At 40.7% G+C, this 20,374-nt stretch overlaps 1 protein-coding gene across 2 annotated transcripts in view; it reads left to right on the plus strand.

Moving 5' to 3' along the window:
- Positions 1–3,777, plus strand: part of RHOBTB1 (Rho related BTB domain containing 1) — a 52,849-nt gene extending 49,072 nt beyond the window's left edge. For both annotated transcript variants that reach the window (XM_027649458.1, XM_027649459.1), the window contains 3 exons: positions 1,201–1,289; positions 2,744–2,849; positions 3,374–3,777. In XM_027649458.1, coding sequence (XP_027505259.1) covers positions 1,201–1,289; positions 2,744–2,849; positions 3,374–3,543 — 365 coding nt within the window. In that variant the 3' untranslated portion in view covers positions 3,544–3,777. The remainder of the gene's footprint in view (positions 1–1,200; positions 1,290–2,743; positions 2,850–3,373) is intronic.
- Positions 3,778–20,374: the final 16,597 nt, after the last annotated feature.

The raw sequence follows: 20,374 nt of genomic DNA on the forward strand, positions 1-20,374 counted from the left end.
TGTTGTTGTTAATTTACCTGAAAACAAGAAGAACTCCAGGTTTTCCTTTAAGTAATGAATGAAGTGCTCCTTTTTACATTTCTATTCAAAGAAAGTAACTGAGCCAGGACTGATCTGGATGATCATGTTTCTCTCTATGTATGTAACTTGGCACTGTTATGAAGACATGACCAAGGCCAAAACTCAGAGGCAGATGAAGCAAAGCTACACATATCTACAAGACAACATTTAGGCAAAACCTAATTACATACCAAACCCTAGCTCTCCTTCAGTTGTGCATCAGGACTGTGTCTCATGTCTTCACTGGTTCTGACAGACCAAATCTTTATTGCCTGATTTTGTATATACATTTTATCTGAAGTTTTGGTTAATTTTTTTTGAAGTAATTGCAGCATAAACATATGTACAGTTTTAAGAATATTTCATTCAGTTTAATTCTTGATGAAATAATTTTGAGTCCAAAGGCTACTGCCAACAACTGAACCCAGCAGAATCAAGTCACCTGACAGCCTTTCCCAAAAAGCATTCAAACTTCCAAGATTCTAGGAAATAGTTCTAGAAAAGGGTTAGGGAGAATCTTGAACTGAAGTGACTGTTGGGGGGGAGCTTGTCAGCCTTCATCTGGATCCCTAGATCTGAAAGTCTGAAGAGATCCTGAAGTGACCTTTTCTCTCTCAGTGCTGTGTATACTCATTAATAAATCCACAATTCAGTGGGAAGTGTGCTGTTGCTTAAAAACTTCTTAATACCCAAAAGAGACAGCTGATCCATATTTCTAATTTATATTGAATGTTGTACCCATCCATTCTCCCAGAAAGAGACTAGTGGCTGCTGAACTTTGTCCTTCTGTGAGTGGTTATTAACTCCAGGCTTACTTTCTGTCAGAAAGAGATAAGAATTGCATGAAACCAAAATAAATTGTTTGGGTTGAAGCAAAGGGGCAAATCCTCATGGGGGCTGTGCTCCAGTGGAGCAAGACAGTTTATACCTGTGATACAGAATCTTCAGCCAAAGCTCTAAAGGTGAGAATTTGACTTTACCCAAATCTGATGGTATCTGGGTGAATGTGACCTGTGCATAATGCCAGCTAACACGAGGAGGAGGGAGAACATCCCACCTTGATTCTTCATTACCTGTAGATGATCTGACCTTGAAATGTGACCATTTGCCATGTGAGTGATGAGTTTTCTTCTCTAACAGAACAGCATGCAGTACAAGAGCTGACAAAAGCCTCCATGAGTGGCGTTGCAATAGATGGGGAAGTGCTCTCCTATTTGGAATTGGCACAGGTCAGTGTACACAGCTTTTTAAAGATATTCTGGTCTGCAACTCTGCAGGACTTGCTTTTAGCACCTTACTGGTTCTGAGCATTGCTTCTGAGTGGCTCAAAGTCTGCAGTTCTGAGAGTGACTGACAATAAAACTTGGGTTTATCTTCTATTTTAAGGAAGGTTTTTCCATTAGTTCAGAGGTGAAACATCCCTTTAAGTAATCTCAGAGGAGTTGTCTTTCAAATATATGTTTTAGTTTTTCTTGATTGTGAAACTTCCGAGCTCCATGTTCTCATGACCATGGTTCAGTAGCGTGAAAAGCAATGTAATGAAGCTGTTCAGCTTTGTAATGGTGACTGATTCTTGCCTTCCCTTCAATTCAGCTTTGGTAGATTTATTTAGACCCGTATTGCAAAGACAACATTTTTTGAATACTTAGACTGGCTACTCAAAGTCAATCATCTGATAATTCAGAGTGAGTGCAAATCCTTCTTATGTTCAAATACATTTCAATGTTCCTTGAGTTCCAGAAATCATTAAAAAAGAGAGTCCCTAGCTCACAGTTAAACACTGCTGTTTTCCAAAAGGAATCATACAGCGGACTCCCAGATACAGTAGAAAAAGATGAAATATTTTTAAAATTTTATTATTCTTGATTTCACATTAATGAGTCAGCTGCAGATTGGCTTGAAGTCTGGGATTTAAGTAGCACTAAAATACTGCAAAGCTGGCCACCATGCAACATTTCCTGCAACTTTTTTCAAGTGCCTCTCTTGCAATACCTGTAATCCTGTTGGAAAACCAGAACTGAACCCCTCCCAAGAGAGAGCAGCTCTCTTCACTTCATTTTGATTTTACAAAGAGTAATTTTTCCTTTTAATTTTTTTCTCCTGGTTGAAGACAGAAGCAATATCCTTAACTACTGTTAGAATATCCTTTGTGCCCAGTACCCAGCTCAGTATGATGTGTTCATAACCTGAGATCACAGCAGGCAGTCAGAATGCTGAAATCCATACACAGGCTGTACAACTTGACTTGCATTTTAGCTGTGCTTTCTTGTGACTGTAGGAAGCTTGTACAAGATTCTGCCTTGAGCTTTTAGTGTACTCAATTTCTATCAACGAGCAGTTCTGCAGGAAGTTACTTCAGAGCAGGGTTTGCAGTAAATATAGGGACACACGACTGGTACAGTCACACCAGGAAATTCAGTTCCAGTGTGCACGAATCTGAACACTCTTTGCCAGGTGCTGGGCATGCTAAACACCTGTTCTGGGGCCAGTGGTTGTTCCAGCAGAATTTACAACAAGGTCTAGGACATCTAAAGGCCACTTCAGCCTCAAAAGCTCTGTGTGCTTGGGAGAGTTCTGCCAGGTACAATCTGCTGGAGACCATTCTAGTTTCAGCTGTTAATGGGGGCTGCAAAATGAATGATAACCTCAGGAAGTGCAATAAGCTCTTTGTTTTTCTTCCCAGTTTCACAATGCTAACCAGCTGGCAGCTTGGTGCTTGCACTACATCTGCACCAACTACAACAGCGTTTGCTCCAAATTCCGCAAGGAAATCAAAGCTAAATCTGCAGGTATGGGCAACTTCCTTCCTCAGTTTTCATGAGGTTTCCCCTTCTTTCTCCCCACCCAGTTGATTAAACCTGAAGACAAATATGAGCTCAGACAGGTCAGCCATGAGACTGAACCTCTGTGCTATCTGAATAGCATTCATAAATTCTTATCTGCAAAGAAAGGTCATAATCATTTGCCTGATTGTTGGGCAAGCATTTTGTTCTTTACCTAATTCAGTGATGCTAAAAGGAACAGAGCTATTTTCAGACTCTGCAATGAAAAATACACTCTGTAAAGGCCTTGCTTTTTTATAGCTTTTGGTGGACTGTGGCCTCTTTAAGTGCAACCACTTTCAAAGTCTTGTCTCACTGTAAGTAAGGCATTGGAGGAAACTGGGTGAATCCTTGATAAACCAGACAACTTAAGAGACTGGATGAGGGATTAGCTACATAGCTTTTTGCAGACACTCAAGACATTTCAGGGGTTTGTATATCTTATTGGGTTGTTTGTTTTGGGGTTTTTTTTATTGTTTCTTTTTAATCAGATAATCAAGAATATTTTGAGAGGCATCGGTGGCCACCTGTGTGGTATTTAAAGGAAGAAGATCACTACCAGAGGGTGAAAAAGGAAAGAGAAAGGGAAGATGTTGCACTGAACAAACATCATTCGAAGCGGAAGTGGTGCTTCTGGAACTCCTCTGCTGTAGTTGCCTGAACAAAGCAAATAAGTGGAAATCCATAGCCAGAAATTATTCTAATTTGTTAGAAATAAGATGTAGTTCAGGTTTTCAGGAAACTGTGTTCCAAGTGTGCATTTATTACTGCTAGGGTCAAAAGCACAAGCTCACTGAAAGTGAGCCTGGAACAGCTCCTCGAAGTCATATGTACATTTTTGACTGATAAGCAGATAAATGTCGACCATTATTACATTTCTTTTTATACAAAAAAACCCCAAATCCAGCATTAATGTTTCAATCTCCAGTTGAGAAATATTTTTATACTGTCTGGTGTATTTTGTTCAGATAAAATTCTGGATACTGTTTTATTTTACAGACCACAAAATAACCATGTAGCAGCTTTGTAATTAGATTTTAACTATTTTTACTATGCGAGCACAGTGAAATAGACAATCTTCAGTCATAAGAGACTGCTTTTAGAGTATCTCATAAAAAGTCATCTTAGGAAAAAAATCTAGTTGCCTACTATAGGTTGTCTTTTTTAAACTAAGTACTGTGCACTGGTAATATAATTAGATGGTTATTTCCCCTTTCTAAAGTAAAGGGTTAGAATAAGATCCAATAACTGCAAGATATAGAGTGCTTGATCTTTGCTCAGCTGAATAATAGGCAGTATAATTACCTGTTCAACTGCAGGCAAATGTATTTCTAATATTTGCCATGTAAGTGCAAATAATTATGACTATGTGGGCCATGTGAAATCTAGTGATTCTAAGTATTCAGAGGTTTTATATGTCTAGATCAAAGAGGATATTTCTAAAATCATTTAGAAGGGCTTATTAATTTATATCCTTATACAAGTATGGATCTGGATGCAAAAAGCAGTCACACTGCTTGCATTTGAATTACTGCATGGCAGTTACCTTGCTCTGCAGGATCTTAAAACCATGCAGCCATTTCTCATCCTGAATTCCTTTTTGCTTCAGTGTAAGTAAATAAAGGGCTGCCAAACCAAGTAGATGTCAGCTAGTGTTACAGCATTTTGTAAGTGAAGAAGGGTCTTCACTTACAAGATTACTTCAGTTTGATCCAAACTATTTTATAGCTTTTCCCAGTTAGAACTCAAAATTTTAGGTTATTTTTAAGTAGATGATGTATTTCCCCTGGAAGCAGATTCCCAGAACTCTGGGGGGAAAACTGATGGCAGAAGGGCAGGAATTCTGCACAACTGGTGCAAAAAATGAAAAAGCTTCCAGTGTTTTCAAATAGCTTGTGTGTTTATGACTTTTTATCAACCATTACTCTAAAGCTGCAGTGTTACACTAGATTATGTAAGGATGAGAGCATTTCTTTAAAAGACCAAAACTGAAATACATAGACTGTAGAACATACACATGCAATCCTGTGCAGTGTCTCAGGCACAACTCTGTAACCAAGGTAGTATTGTGTGTTAGGTTCAGTAATACTGTTTTGTGCTGGCAGCTCAGCACACCAATGTGAAAAGCTGTTTGTTTGTTTGTTTATTTGTGGGTTTTTTTCTGTATCCAAAGGCAAGGCAGTACAGTCACACCCCAGCACTGTAGGTCAGGAAAGGCTTTGGCCTGGAAGCCATATACACCTCGACGTATTTGCATTCTGAACGGACTGATTCTTGGCAGATGCTACCACAGGATGGTAGAAACCACCCAGCATGGAAAGAGATGCTGCTCTACAAACTTCTGTAAGGAAAGCCAAGTGAGAGATTCCTACCCCTTTAGGATTCATCACTGTATGGTGATAAAGAAGGGCTAAAAATGATGGTTGCAAATATGTCTCCTTAATTCTCAGTCAGTGACAATGTGTAGTGTGGAGGAGAACATGGAATGAGAGAAGACGTGTCAAGAATAAGATGAGATAAAGAACTGTTGTCATAAAATGTTAACCAGTCACATTTTAAGTAAGTATTGCTACTAGGTTTTATACAACCAAAGCTACTGTATGATTGTAATCTTGCCAAACTGTAATGGATATATAAATGAACCTGAGGTATATGCAATAATATCCAGTTATTCTAGTTATCAGCTACTATAACCAAGTGGCTGGTTCATTTGGTTAATGCTGTCTATGGCCTTTAATCTTGGTGGTTATTTTGTGTTTTTTATTTTGGAAAAAAAAGTCAATAAAAGTGTTTAGTTACAAATTGTCTCCTAGCTCTTTGAAGAAACTTCCTAAACTTTGTGTTATGTGCTTCCCTTTTTAGTGCTGCTTCTAAGCATTCAGTTGTGGTATCATTCATTAAGTTTTACTGAACTGATACTTGCACAGCACATCAGGATTTATGGTTGGTGTGCTGGTTTAAAGGTAAACCGGCAGGGGAAATGAACTCAACTCAAAAGAGAGATTATAAGTCAGAATAACAATTTAATAAAATAATACAATAAGTATAATATACAGACAAACAATTGGTTTTAACCCACAAAACCCAAATGTATAACCCAGCACCCTGGGGCATGAACAGAGTGGTGTTCTTTGGGCCCCGAGTCCAAAGTAAAAGGAAAGGGGAAAACCTGTTGCAGTCTGGTTGAAAAGTGGTGGTTGCAGTCCAGTCGAGAGTGGTGGTCTGCAGTCTGGTTGAGAGCGGTGGTCTGCAGTCTGGTTGAGAGTGGTGATCTGCAGTCTTCCTCTGGATCCCACGAGTGGTTAAAAAAGTCCCAAGACTCCAAGATTATATATCCTCCAGTTCAGGCAGGGATGCTCAGTACCTCCCTCAGGGTGGGGGGTTCCTTAATGGGTGTGAGGACAAAAGCAACATCCTATCTCGCAGGCCTCTTAACACCTAGTTTATAGCCTGAGGAGTCAGGCTCTATGTGCAGATGGTGTAAATGGTTCATTGATAACAGTTTCTGGGAAATGGCATGGAGGGCTATAGAATACACAGTTTTGGGTTACACCCATCCAGTGATGAACTGGTCGCAGTTGTTCTAACTAGGACAGTTGGAAATGTTACAAGGAAATCCTGCAGTGGTTGTATATGATGGTGGAAGGGCTGGTGCTTGTCACTTACTGTTAAAGTGCATAGCAAAAAAACCCCCAAACAACCTGTTGCCACTTTGCCCCATGGTTTCTGATATTTAATTAGCATGATATTACCCAAGTGACATGAAACTAATTGGTCATGACAGACACAGGGGGGGAAAATGCAGGTAAGCAGTAGGAAGTCTGAGGTTTTCAGTACACTCTAAACTTTGTACAGACACTGTTTTCCCTGCTTTCTCACTGCCTTGGTTGCCAACCATTAGACAGAATTCCTCATTAACTGCTTACAGACCCTCAGTAACTACCTCCCTGAATATAGCTTGTTTAATTGACACATGTAGAAAGTTGGTACTTTTCTAGAGAATTTTTGCAAGATGTCATGCAAAGAATGCCATGTTAAGAGCTTTGAAAAAAATCACAAAGCAATGCCAAGGACACTGAAAGTAAGCACATTCAGTACACAGTGTTCTTTTTTTTTTTTTCCCAAGTGCTAATTTATGATAATGTTACATATCCAATTTATTTTTGGAAGCAAAAGTTTATTTCTTTGAATTTACCATTAGAAAAGATAACGGGCTTAAAAGAAAAAGTGGTGACATTAGATGTAAAACTGTTTCCCTTGATTATGAGAAAAGCAGTAGCATTGAAGGAAGGAGCAAATCAGAAGCATTGCTCTTCAGGGCATTCTTTTTTAAATATTAAGACCAATATTAAGATGTTGCATGTCCTTTGTTTCTGGGGAGTCTCATCTTATTTCTTAGAAACATTGTTTTTCTCGTTGTTCTTCAAGACAGAATTTCTGTGATCAAGTTTCTCTGCAGCACAACACAAACCAGCTTCTGCGGCTTCCTACCCACAAATAGCACACCAGAGCCAGGAATAGAATTGTTTTGCGAGTAAGATGGGATTGGCCAGACTGCAGCCACAACTCACTAATTTCATTCCCTGAAGACCTACTCATCCCAGTCTTTTAGTCAGAGCAGGCCTCCCAGTGTGCAGAGGTAAGTCAGACAGAACGAAATGTGTGGGTACATTAAGAAGGGTTGCCCAGTAGAAGAGACTAATCTGGAAATCCCTTTTGAGCACTTGAAAGCATGATTCTGCCAAAAGCAGTAAGGAAAAGCAGCACAGTGATTTAGTGCCTTAATTCTTCAGCAACTTACTTACAGATAGCCCTCAAATAAATTATGCCTAGAAGTGTTTGATCTGTAAAATCAGGGATTTTTTTTTTTTTCCATTTGTGAGTAAAAAGCACTGATAGACCAGCTGAAGGCATCTTGGAAATCCTTCTCTCAGGGTCAAGTCTTTCATCCTCTGTACAAAGAGGTTTAGATAAAGATCTAATGTGCTAAATAGGATTAATTTTGGTACGTAAACGCCAGGATGGTGACATATTACAATTCTTCCAGACTTTAAGATTATAGTCTGGTGAAGAGATTTGCTTTGTCAGATGACATTACAGTTTTGTCCTTATTCTGTCCCTTTTTTTTTTTTAGATCACAGTGTTTATACTGTTGTCACTGGATAGACCAGCATTTATTTATTCTGGATTGGAATCCAAAGTATGTACTATGCAGTGAGATGTCTTTAAGGTGTCTGCTTGCCACTCCTGAAAACCCTTAGATTTCTGGTCTATTAAAATGATCTAACAGCATTTGCATGAGCTTACTTCTCCTGCAGGCAAAATTCCTATTGAAATGGATGAGATACTACACACACACAGACTTTGGGCTTTAAGGTGCCACCTAATGAATTTACACGTTATCGCTTGCCTGTGTTTCAAATCTTCCAAAGAAGTTTGCTCTGTTTACTGCATGCAGGATAGGACAGTGTGTTAGGACTGATAATCCCCATCCTGCAGGCTCTACAATAGGGTAATTTATTGTCAGTTAATTATGCCTTTGCCTTTAGCTAAGAGAATGTAACCTGTGTCACGGATTCACTTTGCACCAGCAGCCGGAGTAGTGAGACTACTGTACATTTATACATGCAAATGAAATTCCTCACTGCTGCTTACATAAAAATCTTGATTGCTGGTATAAATATGAAAAGCTTTTGGATCAAGGCTGCAGGAGGCTAAGATGAAAATCTGAACATTAGAAGATGCAAGAATGGTTATGGTAATGTATCCCAGCTCTAGAGAAAATCAAACTGAGAAGGTGAAGGTGTGATTCAGAGTGAGCAGTTGGCATGAGACAAGAGAGTTGTGATGGCTCCTTTGTAATTGCTCGGCCTTACCTTACCTTTTGGTTTGTAAGCAGGGCACATAGATACAACATCCCACTGGGATGTTCTGCAGCAACAGATGTTCCCAAGATGCAGGTCCTGTATCCCACCCCACAGGTTACAGTGAAAACATATTATGTTGCTAATTCACAGTGGAGATTTTCTTAAGAAATTTTCTTACCTTTGACATTTAAAAAAAAAAAAAAGGATTCTTTATTCCCCATTGGGATTCATATTTTTGTAAGTTATGGCTGCATAATAAGGATTACATGGCATTCCAAGTATTAATGCTGCATATTCAAATAATTCTCACAGGTTTTAAAAAAATCCCCTACAATTAGCAGCAGTTTATGAGTATATGATTAAACTTGTATCTTAGTCATTAAATATAAGCTGGTCCTTCAAACCAGATGATCAGATGTACTTGCCCCCACCTCCCAACTATTTTAAATATTAGTTATGCACTACATGTTACAAAGAAATTTGTTTACATTTCTCCCCTGGGTGCTGACTTAGACTTACAGCCTTGTAAAATTTTGTGGATCCCTGTGCTCTTTCTATTACATGTACATTCTTCAATTATAGTGTATCTGGGGTTAGTTTTTAAATAATTGACAGATCTCACCAAGTGAGATGAAAGTCTGTTAGGTGATGATGCCTTTTCCCACAAGCAGTATAAAGGAAGGGGGTTGCTCAGAAGCCCCTGGGGAGCCAGGGGAACTCTGTGAATCCTCACCAGTCCCATACAGCAGAGTCTGCAGGAAGAGCTGTGTCGGCTTGCAGGGGATATGATCAAGTGTCACCAGTGCTGCAGTGTGTAAGGCATCCAACAGCAGTCTAAAACAGCCTCAACCAAGTATAAGTACCCACAGACTTGCTACTCATCTTTGGGTGACTCCCTCAGGCTGGTCTGCTGAGGCAGGTCCTCCCCAGCTTCTCTCCCCCTTCCTTTTGGCTGGCCAAGGGCTGTGAAGTTGGGAGTGTGCAGGAATGATTTCCACCCTGCTGAGCAGAGTGCATCTCTGGCAGGTGCTGCAGCTCCCACAGCTGCACAGCCTTGCCTTTCTCAGGTTTCCAGGGCTTGGAAAGGTAATGAGCTGTAGACTGATGTCTGCCCTTAATGGGTTTTTTTAATCTGCTGAGGGGGTCTGTTTGTTTGTTTGCTGTAGTCACAGCAAGGTTTGTTTTGTAGAAGCTATTTGTTAAGAAGATAGGAGGAATAAGAAATAAAAACTGACTGCATCAAAAGATAATTGGGTGATAACCTGAAGATAATTGGTAATTAAGGACTTGCTTTACTTTCTGCTTAAGGCCTCCAGTGTGTCTGAAGGTGAGGAGGGGACTGAAGGTCAGTGCAGGGATTGCTGGGCAGAATTTTCAAGACTGTTAATAGAACAGATTGCTCCTCTGTAGCTGAACAGAGGGGCAAGGAGGCTGGTGCCTCAGGGTTTGTTAAAAGCCATGAAGCACCTTCAGTTTGTTCTGCTGCCTCTTGGCAAGGCACTCCAGTAGGTGCTGTTGGTCTGAGTTTGTTGTAGTTTGTAGTAAATGTTCTGTGCCCTGCACTGAGTGGGGGTACATGGAGCACATGTGCCATGCACCTGTAAAATGCAGGCACTTGCTGCGTGGGGTGCAACTATAGGGGCAGCATTTGATGACCTCTCTGCTTTCTTCTAGATCCATGGCTTTTGTTTTGGCATCGCTCACCCTCCCAGCCCATTAACACAGGGAAACTTCTTAGTTAGAACTGCATTCTCCCTTTTGGCTTCAAAAGCTTGTTTCCTTAAACCTGGTACCCAGACACTGAACAGAAATCCAGTTCTCCCCACTGCACTTCCCATTGTACTTATGAGCTGTTTTTTCGGTTCCTGTCAGCCAGCCTGCCCACACAGAGCAGTCAAGCTGCAGAACTTGCCACACGACACTGGGGATGTGAAGAGCTTGCATGAGTTCCCAGGTAACCTGGAAAGGTTCATGGATGAGAAGTCACTGGGAGTTAATAAATACATAGAGAATATGCCTGACTGAGCAGTTTTCAAAGTCAAACAAATAGTTGGGGGTTTCCAGAAGAGGTATTGCTAACTGGTCATGCTGTTCTTTGTTCCTCTGGGCATCAGGTTTTGGCTTCTGTCAGAGGCAGTGTAAGGGACAGATGAATCCTTGGTTTGACTCAGTACTGCTGATCTCTATGCTCCAAAAATGCCAGGATGAAGCAGAGGGGAGCTTTTGCCACTTATCTGTGGGCTCCTTTGCAGTGAGCCTGCTTTCCATGCTCTTTTGCTAATACCTTCCTTTATTGAACATTCTTGTGATCCTCTAATGCCGTTGTTATAAATGCTAATAATAAATCCGTGTGACATTGATGGTGGCAGGTTAACACACAGTACTGAATGGAATTATTGCCTATTCACTAAGCCACACCTTGGCAGGCTATCCACCATCCACCATGGTGGCTCTGGATTGTTATGGTTTTTTTGCAGCAGAGTTGAAACAGAAATGGTTTCATCAGGGTCATGCAAATGATCAAGACCTGCCCCTGGTCTCTCTCCTTTAGGTGTACAACTAATCATAACCAAATCTTGAATGGACTGTCAGGTGTAAGCTACAGCCTCAAGTAATCTGCTCTCTCTCACTGCTTCATCTACTGCTGTTTTCTTTCAGGGACACATAGTCAGATCTTCTCTTTGAATTCCCTTTTGCCTTAATTGCAATACCTAGGGAGTAAAATTTTCCCTTTGGCCCTTCAGCAGTCAGCCACGCTGTCATCTTCTGATTTGGCAGCATCTGAGTGAAGCACTAATCAAGTCAAAACCATCTGACATGGGCACTTGACATTTCAGGAGCATCCTGGTTCTTTGACACAGGCTATCATTGGGCACAGGGAGGGCAGACTGGTACAACCTCTGTATTTGTGGTGAGTTGTCTATGCATTTGTAGGGAGTGACATACACTAGGAAACCAGAAGACTCCTCAGGAAGAGTTAGCCCTTCTAGCCTGCCAGGAGAGCAGGTGTCTGTAGCACATGAAGGGCTGTTCAGCCTGAGGTGAAAATTGGAAAAGTCCAAACTCATGGAAGATGGAAAGGCTGTCAGGGGGTAACTGAGCACTCCCATAGTATTAGAGTTGAATGGCATTAAATGAAACTAGTACATGGCAGGTTCACCACCAAGAGCATTTCTCCACACCAGCGTTAACTGAGCTGCAAAATTTCTTGCCAGAGAACACTGGCTGGAAAGTCACACAGCTCCCAGATGAAAACTTTGGGGAGGAAACCTGTCAAATACAGATCATAACCTCTGCTTCAGGGACTTAAATCCAAGGCACTGCAAGTTGGGAGCATACCACCAAATATAATTTTGTTATTACCTTTGCTTTATGTTTCCTGAAGATTGTAGTATTCCGTTGTTGTGTGCCAAATATTAGTCTTTTAGAAGAGGCCAGATCCATGAAGTGACTGAGTATATAGACAGAAAGACTGCAAAACAGACACCCTTTGAACACAGGAGCCAGGCTCAGGCATCAGCTCCTGGGACTGAGACAGATTAGTCCTGGCCTTTATTCTTAATGATGAAATCTGGCCTCACAGTCTCCAGTGAATGCTGGTTGTTGTTCTGGATGATGCTAAATCATATGAGAATACACAGCATGAATACAGTGTCTGCCAGGGATTTTAGGTCATCTTGGATCATTTTGCCCTAACCAAGCACCCAAATAACACATTAGATTCAGCTCTTTGTGTTGTGATTCCCAGGGTCACCTACACTGCCCTGCTCTTTAGGATTCCCTTTTACCTGTTGGGAATTAATCACTTTCCAGTTCTGGAGCTGCACAGTAGTATATTAAAAAAAGAAACCACTGCTGTGAGCAGTGATAATAGGAAAATCTGGAGGTATGTCTTGCCTTGAGTGTGGCCATCAGCCTGTTGCTGACTGTAGAGAGCCAAGGTAAATACTGTGTCCAGCCACCACTTCTGCCTGCCCTCTGTCTTGCTTCTTACTCGCTTGGCTTATTTTCACAGACAAAGCTGACAAAGCACCATCACTTAGTGTGATACACGTTTCTTTGATTGCACTGGGAATAATCTTTCATTACTATAAGCTTTTCCAATTTTCTTAAGGCCTTTTACCACTTTGCCAGCGTAGCATAATTTATTTTGGTGAGCGGTTTACACATTAAAGTGTGTGAAGTTTTATTTATATGTCTCTGATGAGTTCCTTCCTGGCTAGTGGATCAGTGCTGTGGTTTGTTTTTTTTTTTTTAATGTAGCTTTCTGCTTTCACAATGCAATTTTTCACCTAAAAATGAGACTTCAAACCTGCTGACTTCTGCCACCTCCCACCAGTTCAATTCTCAGCTCCAGCAGATGGAGTAGAGCCTGGCATCCTCCCTGCAGCAGGAACAGAGCTGAGGACCCTTCAGAGAGCAAACTGCAACTTGCCCCTCTGAGGTGCTGTCCTTTGGTTTTCTGGCTTATGCCTGTAGTTTAAGTTGCGTATTTTTTACATATATTTTTATATGTAGTTTTAAATGTTTGGTCTCTCTTAACTCTTGCCTTTAAGACTGAAATGGTTCCTTCTTCCCCATATATCCTCCCCCCTCTTGAAATTTAAGCTTTTTGTAAACTGTGTAGCAAAGTGTGATTATAGATGACTGTGGGTGTATTCATATCAGAATACAGGGAAAATGACAGTGACTGAGAGCTTGTGCAGCACCTCAGGTAGGACAGATCAAGGCACAGCCAGAGCCATCAGGCACTGCCCAGTTCCCACTATTTCTTGTGAAAGAAAGAAGGGGATACACTCCTCCCAGATTGCAGTCACAGCACATCACTTAATCTACCATAAATGCCTTTTGGGAAGTGCCCAGGCTCAACTGAGAGCCATTTTTATGTGAGGCTTAGGGACTGGGTTTCTTAATAGAAACCCAAACCTTGACAGAACACCTATGTTTGTCAAAAGAGTAAGCATTGAGTCTATTGGTACTAAACTAAGCTGGCTAACAAAAATTACAGCTAAGTTCAGAGCATTTAAAGTTCTGGGAGAAGAGCACCTTCTGTCTTTGCCCTGCTTCAGTGGCATCCTGTTTGGCAGATTAGACCCTTGGAAGTACTGTGCATACTTCACCACCTTTTGGACTGGTAAGAAGAAAAAGGAAAATAGTATTTAGAGGAGGCTAAAGAGTGTATGGTAGGCAACACCAGGAGAAAGGAGGGCTTGTTGTTAGACGCACAATCATCACCATGAGTGGATTCACTTACATTCACCTGAACTGAGAAGAGACTTTGCAAGCCTCATGCACTCACTCAGCTCCAGGTCCTCCCTCGTGTACCATCACCCTCTGACCTCCAGCTGCAGGAAAGTACTGGAGCAGCTCATTAGGCAGGACCACAGGTGAGTCGTTAGGACAACCTTCCTACCATTTCCTTTGGATGAGTGCCACCTGCACAGATGGCTTCCTTTTGGCTCTGCTCTCTGCTGAGCTGGACCTATTGGAGCCTGCCTGAGATCAAATCTGCCTTTGCAGAGCTAGCTAAAACAGGGCTGTGTGACTAGTTGTGAAAGAGCATCATGTTCCTTCGTAAGTTTGAGGCTCCTTTCCTCTGGTTTGGGGTATTTTACCTGCTTGCTGAGGGCTTTGAAGGTTACCAGGAGAATAGGAAAATATGTCAAACAAAAAAATGCATTACAACATCTAAAGAGGGTAAATTAAAAGCTGAATGGGCTGTTGAAATACTAATTCAGGCAATAGGAGTGGCTGATCATTAACTTTTCTGTAGTAGACCAGGCAGTGCTATAAAAGCATATTACTAAGATTAATTAACTTAGCACCATAACACCTCTTTTAAGTAGGTGGATTACCTCACTGAATAGGGAAAAAGTAATAGAAAGGCGTACTCTGTGGAAGTTAATTGTAAGTACATCAGCTGCACAGAGCCCCACACCTATTTGTCCTCAGTCACTGTATAAAGCTACAGCAACAAATACCCTCCATAGCTTTGAGCAAAGCATTTTCCCTGCTATTAGTGACCAGCTGGGATTTGTGGTCATGATATGCCACGTGGCAGCTCATCCCTACAGTTATTAGATGTTTTACTATTCATTTCTTAATTAAACACCTCTTTCTTTAGCACAACAGTGTAGTACAGCAGCAGGGAGCAGAGACTGAAGTCCAAAGATGATGGGAATTTACAACTATTTTCTTAACAGAGGCATCTAGCAATGTTATGAATTAGTACAAACCAACCCCAGTTAAACCAGGAGAAGAAGGCTTATAGCCAGCCAAAGTCTTAGATGCCAAAACTGGACAGAAGAAGCTGCAAGTAACACTTAGGTCAGTCTAGGAGCAAACATACAGGTTAAACAAACATGGACCTAAACTGCTAACAGCAGGTAACCACTGAAGTGCCATGGGATGGAAGATTTCATGCAAAGAAAAAAAGGTTCCTGTAGGTCTTGGAAGATAAAAATCTCCTTTTCCAGTTTTAACTTTTTATATAAAAGAAAAAAAACAGGAGTTTAAGGCAGGCAGGTAAGCGTGAAGCACTTTACCTTTTGCTTCCTTTAGCTCTGAGCACAACTGTTGCCCTCCATCAACAAGCTCTGAAGGGATCACCTCTGCTGCTGCTTCAGCTTTTATAGCCCTCCTGTCTTTGCAGTCTCTCCCCTCCTCCTCCTCCTCTTCCCTGGGCTTTATTTCAGTGGGCTTTAACCTACTAGGTTCAGCATAGATTTCAATTGTTATATCCATCTTTTTCTGCTGAAATTGTGTTCTATTAAGCACAATAATGCCTTATTGCTTTCATTTTGCAAGGAGAAGAGCTTGAATGAAAAAATATTTTTAAATCTTAGTGGAAACCTCATAAGCTTTAATATGTTCTTCTGTATGGAGTCATCGACTACAGCCCTGTTTGGATCTCAAAGAGGGCATCTCTTCAGAGGATCTTGAAGAAAAAAGGTAAGAGAATTCTGCTGATCATGAAAGAAAGAGATAGTGGTGTTTAATCCTTTTGTGTGTGCTGCTGCTTCACCTTCAGTCTGCAACTGAAGTTTTCCTGAAATTGTTCAAATATAATCTTTTTTTCCTTGGTTCCATTAGGCAGCAAGGCCTGAGGACAGAGTGTGTTTCAGTGTTGTTGTCCTTTGCACAACAGAAGGAAAATACTCCCTCCTGGTTGCTCTTTGACCTCCCGTACAGGTGACACATTCCCCGCTTCCTTGGGGAAGCGATTCCTTTGATGCTCCCTCTGTCCGTGTCACACACTGCATTTGTTGACGGTTTTGTAGGGAATACATGTGACTAAATATATGAGAGAATTACCAGGGCTGTTCTCATACTTTGCATGTGTTCATCTGAGACTCTCTGGAGCTGTATGCTTTCTTCAGCATGATGAAAGCTCTTGGGGGTGCTCTGTCAATCTGGTTTGTGGTCCAGGCTAACATTCCTTGTGCTGTAATTTTACCTGCTGTAGGGAAGATTCCTTCTGCCAGGAGGGTGATTGGTAGTTCATGAAACAGGTCTGTATGGGTTTGACTGGGTCTGTTCACTTCACTGCTCCTGCCAGCCCTTCTTTTTGAGAGTGGGGTTTGCTGATGGGGCTGGGACCTCCCAGGTAGTCATAGGACATTAAGCCTCCACTACTGATGTCTCAGGTGGACTATTTTATCTGGTCAGAAAGTCCTATGGGGCCAGTTGAGATCACACAGCTTGTAATTTTATAGCCAGAAATTATTAAAATAATTAAAGTAATAATAATAAACCTTCACTTACTTTAATGTCAGATCTTTCTGACACTGATGATTCCTCCAGCTTGCACATAACTCCCATAGCCTGAAACTCTTCTGAATGAGTCCCATGCCCTCAGTTCCACAATCTCAGGGGTAAAACCTGAAAAGCTGACTTCAGCTCCTCAAGAGGTGAAAGGCTTTCTGGGCCCTCATAAGAGATTTCATTGAATGGGACAATCTTTCCTTTGGAAGCCAAGTTATTAAAATGGCAAAGTCAAGCATTGTCAAAATCATGGCAAATGCTGTGAGCCTGTCACTTTGAAATTGCAGGGGCAGAAGGTGAGAAACTTATCTGCTGGTCAGGGAACTTTCTGAAGGCTCAGTTACTCAGACCAGACTGATTTTTATTATTATTATTATTTAATATGTTTTTTTTAAGAACTATACTTGGGTTATCCCCCATTTGTCATAGGCTCAAAGCAAGTATCACCTAATATAGATCAGGTGCTTCATGGTAATGTCACATCCCAGAATAACCTTTTCATTTGACTGTGCCTTTGGTAAAGCAAGGAAGCCTGGAAGCTTTTTCCTCGTTCTGTGTTCCTCCTCAGTCTTAGCAAGCCCCAACTATAACACAGTGGCACATTGGTTTTGCTTTGTTAGTCTTTTTTTCCTCCAGGAGATATGAATTAACAGAATACTTTCAGGACAGGGCTTAAGATCTAGGCAGAAGGACAGTCCCTGTCCAAACACAAAAAATGACTGGAAGAATAACCAGTGCTGGGTGTGAGCTGGCTACTGAACCAACAGCTGCCTGGGATGTGCCCATAACACACCCTCAGGCTATTCAGAATTTTGGGATTTGGTTTTGTTTATCTGGGTGCTGCTGAAGAAGCTTTCCTTTCCCTAGTATTTTAAAGGCATGTGTTGTGACCTGTCACTTGCTAGATTTGTTTGATGTGAAATCTGAGTCTGGCTATGGAAAAGCACACTGCAGGAATGTGTTTATTTTGCTCTCTGCTGGAGGTAACACTGAACAGCTTAATTTCCAGTTTTCTTGCAGTTTCAGCTCAGTGTTGTGTTGTAAACATAATAATCACATTTAGGAGGAAAATTGTCACGTGTGGTCTACAAATAGAAGGCCCAGAGCCTGCAACTTTGCTTTAGCTTCTCCCAGGCAAACAGCCATGTTCACACAAAACTTGTTGCAGAAATGGTGCTGGAAACACCAAAGCTCAAATTCACATCTTCCTTAGTCACTATGGGCTTCTCTAAGTCACATCTGCTGAGACTGTTGGCTTCATCAGCTAGGAGATACTCTCCAGATTGCAAAATACCAAATGGTTTTTAAGGCCACTTACTCCTATTCTAATTAAAGAAATCAAACCAAACAAGCAATAGAACTAAAGCAAAACCATTTTTTAATGCTGCTTGGCTGCAGAGAGGTAAAACAGAATCATTTGCTTTGCAAACACTCCCTCTGTTTAAAATAACTGTTGGATACATGCAGAGAATGCTCTCAGTTCAAATGACAATATAAAGGTATTGAGGGCTAAATTAAACAGCTGATGTTCGTTCAAAGCTTGAAGAAGGGAAAACCTGGACAAGCACTGCTTTTTGTTATTCATAAACTTGTCTTTTTCCAGATCAGGACTATTCTTAATTAAGAAAGCATTTTCAAGTATATATATATTACATGAAAAATTATTTTATATAGGTAAATTTCTGTGTATAATTTCTCCATTGCAGCAGACCATAATGTCAGAGCTAATGTTTTTTTCTTCTTGCTGACATGAGAGCAAATTAAACTCTACCTTATTTCTCTAGTTTGTTTTTTTTTTCTTTTAAGTGACCAGTCTAGTTTTTATTGTACATGGTAGGAGCAGTCTGAGGACTCTAGGTAGAAAACATCAAATAATGTTCAAAAACAAAAGCATCTTCCATAGATTTCCTTCCTGCAGCTTTTCAGTAAGAAGTCAAGTGTTGTCTGAGCTCCCCAAGCACAAGGTCATTGCCACCTGCAGTGGTTGGTGGTGCCTCTCCTGCACCAGAGCACGTGTGTTCAGTGCAACGTGTTGTGATTGTGAACACCAGCTGGGAGATTTAGCATTCCTGCTGGAAAGGAGCACAGCCTGGCTTATGGTCTGGGGTGCTGAGGATGGGCAGTAGGAGTTAAATCATAGAGTGGATCTGTGGCAGGGTTTCCAGGAGTTGAACAATGATAAATGGGGACTCTCTGAGTTAAGTCAATGACAGATTTTACTAAAGACTCTCTTTTTTTTGTACTCAATCTGTGTCCTTAAAATTAATGTTACTTGTGGAGATGGGTACATTATGTGTGATTTTTGCTTCTCTTTGAAAACCACCCCATTATAAGGAAACACCACCAGTATTTTTCCCCACATAAGTGAGCAAGGACCCCGACACATCCACCTGTAATAAGAGAGGACAGCTGCTGTGTATTTACATTTATTTATGCTCTTTGACTATGCGTAAAAATACAGTTTTACCTAGACCATATTATAAGCACTTGAATGAGAATTGGGAAATTATGAATGTATTTTTTCATTCCCAAAGATAACTATCAAAGTTCACTATCCTACTACACACATTAGCACTTGCATTTCTGCCTCAGGCAGCTCAGTGAACAGAATTATTCGTGTAAACTTATTCTAGTTATGTAGCTGTACATCACTCTGTACATTGAGAGGAGAGAAAAAAAATCCTAAGGCTTCATGTTGCAGCACTGGGGGAATTTTACCAGGCATGTAGCTGTATAATCCCATGCCTCTGAGAGCAGATTGAGTCATCTGGGAAGTATTTGACATAGTCCTGCTTTTAGCCAAAAGCTTTTGCATTTAGAATACATATCAACAAGTAAAAATAAGATCTTATATTTAAAGTCAGTGGTGAGGACCAGATTTTGAACTGCTATAAACTTGACTCTATTATTATTATTACTTGTTACCAGCAGAGAATCTACTCAAGCTTATGAAAGGTACTTAGAAAATTACAGACTGCAAAACAAAACCAGAGGCACTATTTTGCACACACATATCGAATCCAGAATGGAAAATCTAGAGATTAAGCACACAGACTTAAAAAAAAACCCCAAAACAAACCACACTGCAAAACTGGTCACTGTGGACAATTGATAGCTATTTGAGAGACTGATTATGAGCCTGGTGTAGTTTAACTGTATTGACTGGCACTCCTGTGATACTTGCTGTATTAAGCATAGTCATTCTGATCATTAATTTCAGCATGGAATGGTTTCTACAGGCTTTTGTGCATTAGTGAAGAATCACTAAAGAAAGAAATCAGTATGTTAGTGCAGTACTGGACATCTTTGAAGTCTGCAAAATTTAACTGCCCAGATGTTTCATGAAAGGCTTTCAATTCAGATAGTATTTTCAGCCTGGCTGCCTACCAGAAAATAAATAACCTTCAATTTTTCATGGAGCCAGGAGACTGACAGAGTTTTCTCTTCCCTGCCCCCTGCCTCGCTACCGGTACCGAGGTGCCAGAGTGACACCGCGTGGCCACAGGAGGGGCAACACAAAGAAACTTCAGAAATAAGAGACTAGAACTTTATCCTAAATACACATCAGGACTTTGTCTTGTCACAGTCCTTCTGAAATAATGTTTGCTATAGCTCCACTCCTTTTATTTTCATATTAAACCCCAACACTAAGAAAGAAAACAAAATTTATTAATTACTGATCCAAGGAAAGGTACCAGATTTTCACAGTGAGATTAAAAAAAGAAATAATAATACACTTGCTTGGAGTATTTTAGATTTTATTTTACTATCTGCGATTATTTCTTTGACGACTTTTAAGAAAGACTTTTTTTCTCATAAGGAACATAAGGTAGTTTAAGCTTTCTCATCCATCAGCTGATT

This window comes from Corapipo altera, unplaced genomic scaffold (assembly GCF_003945725.1).
Source record: "Corapipo altera isolate COAL_440 unplaced genomic scaffold, ASM394572v1 53, whole genome shotgun sequence".
Lineage (NCBI taxonomy): Eukaryota > Metazoa > Chordata > Aves > Passeriformes > Pipridae > Corapipo > Corapipo altera.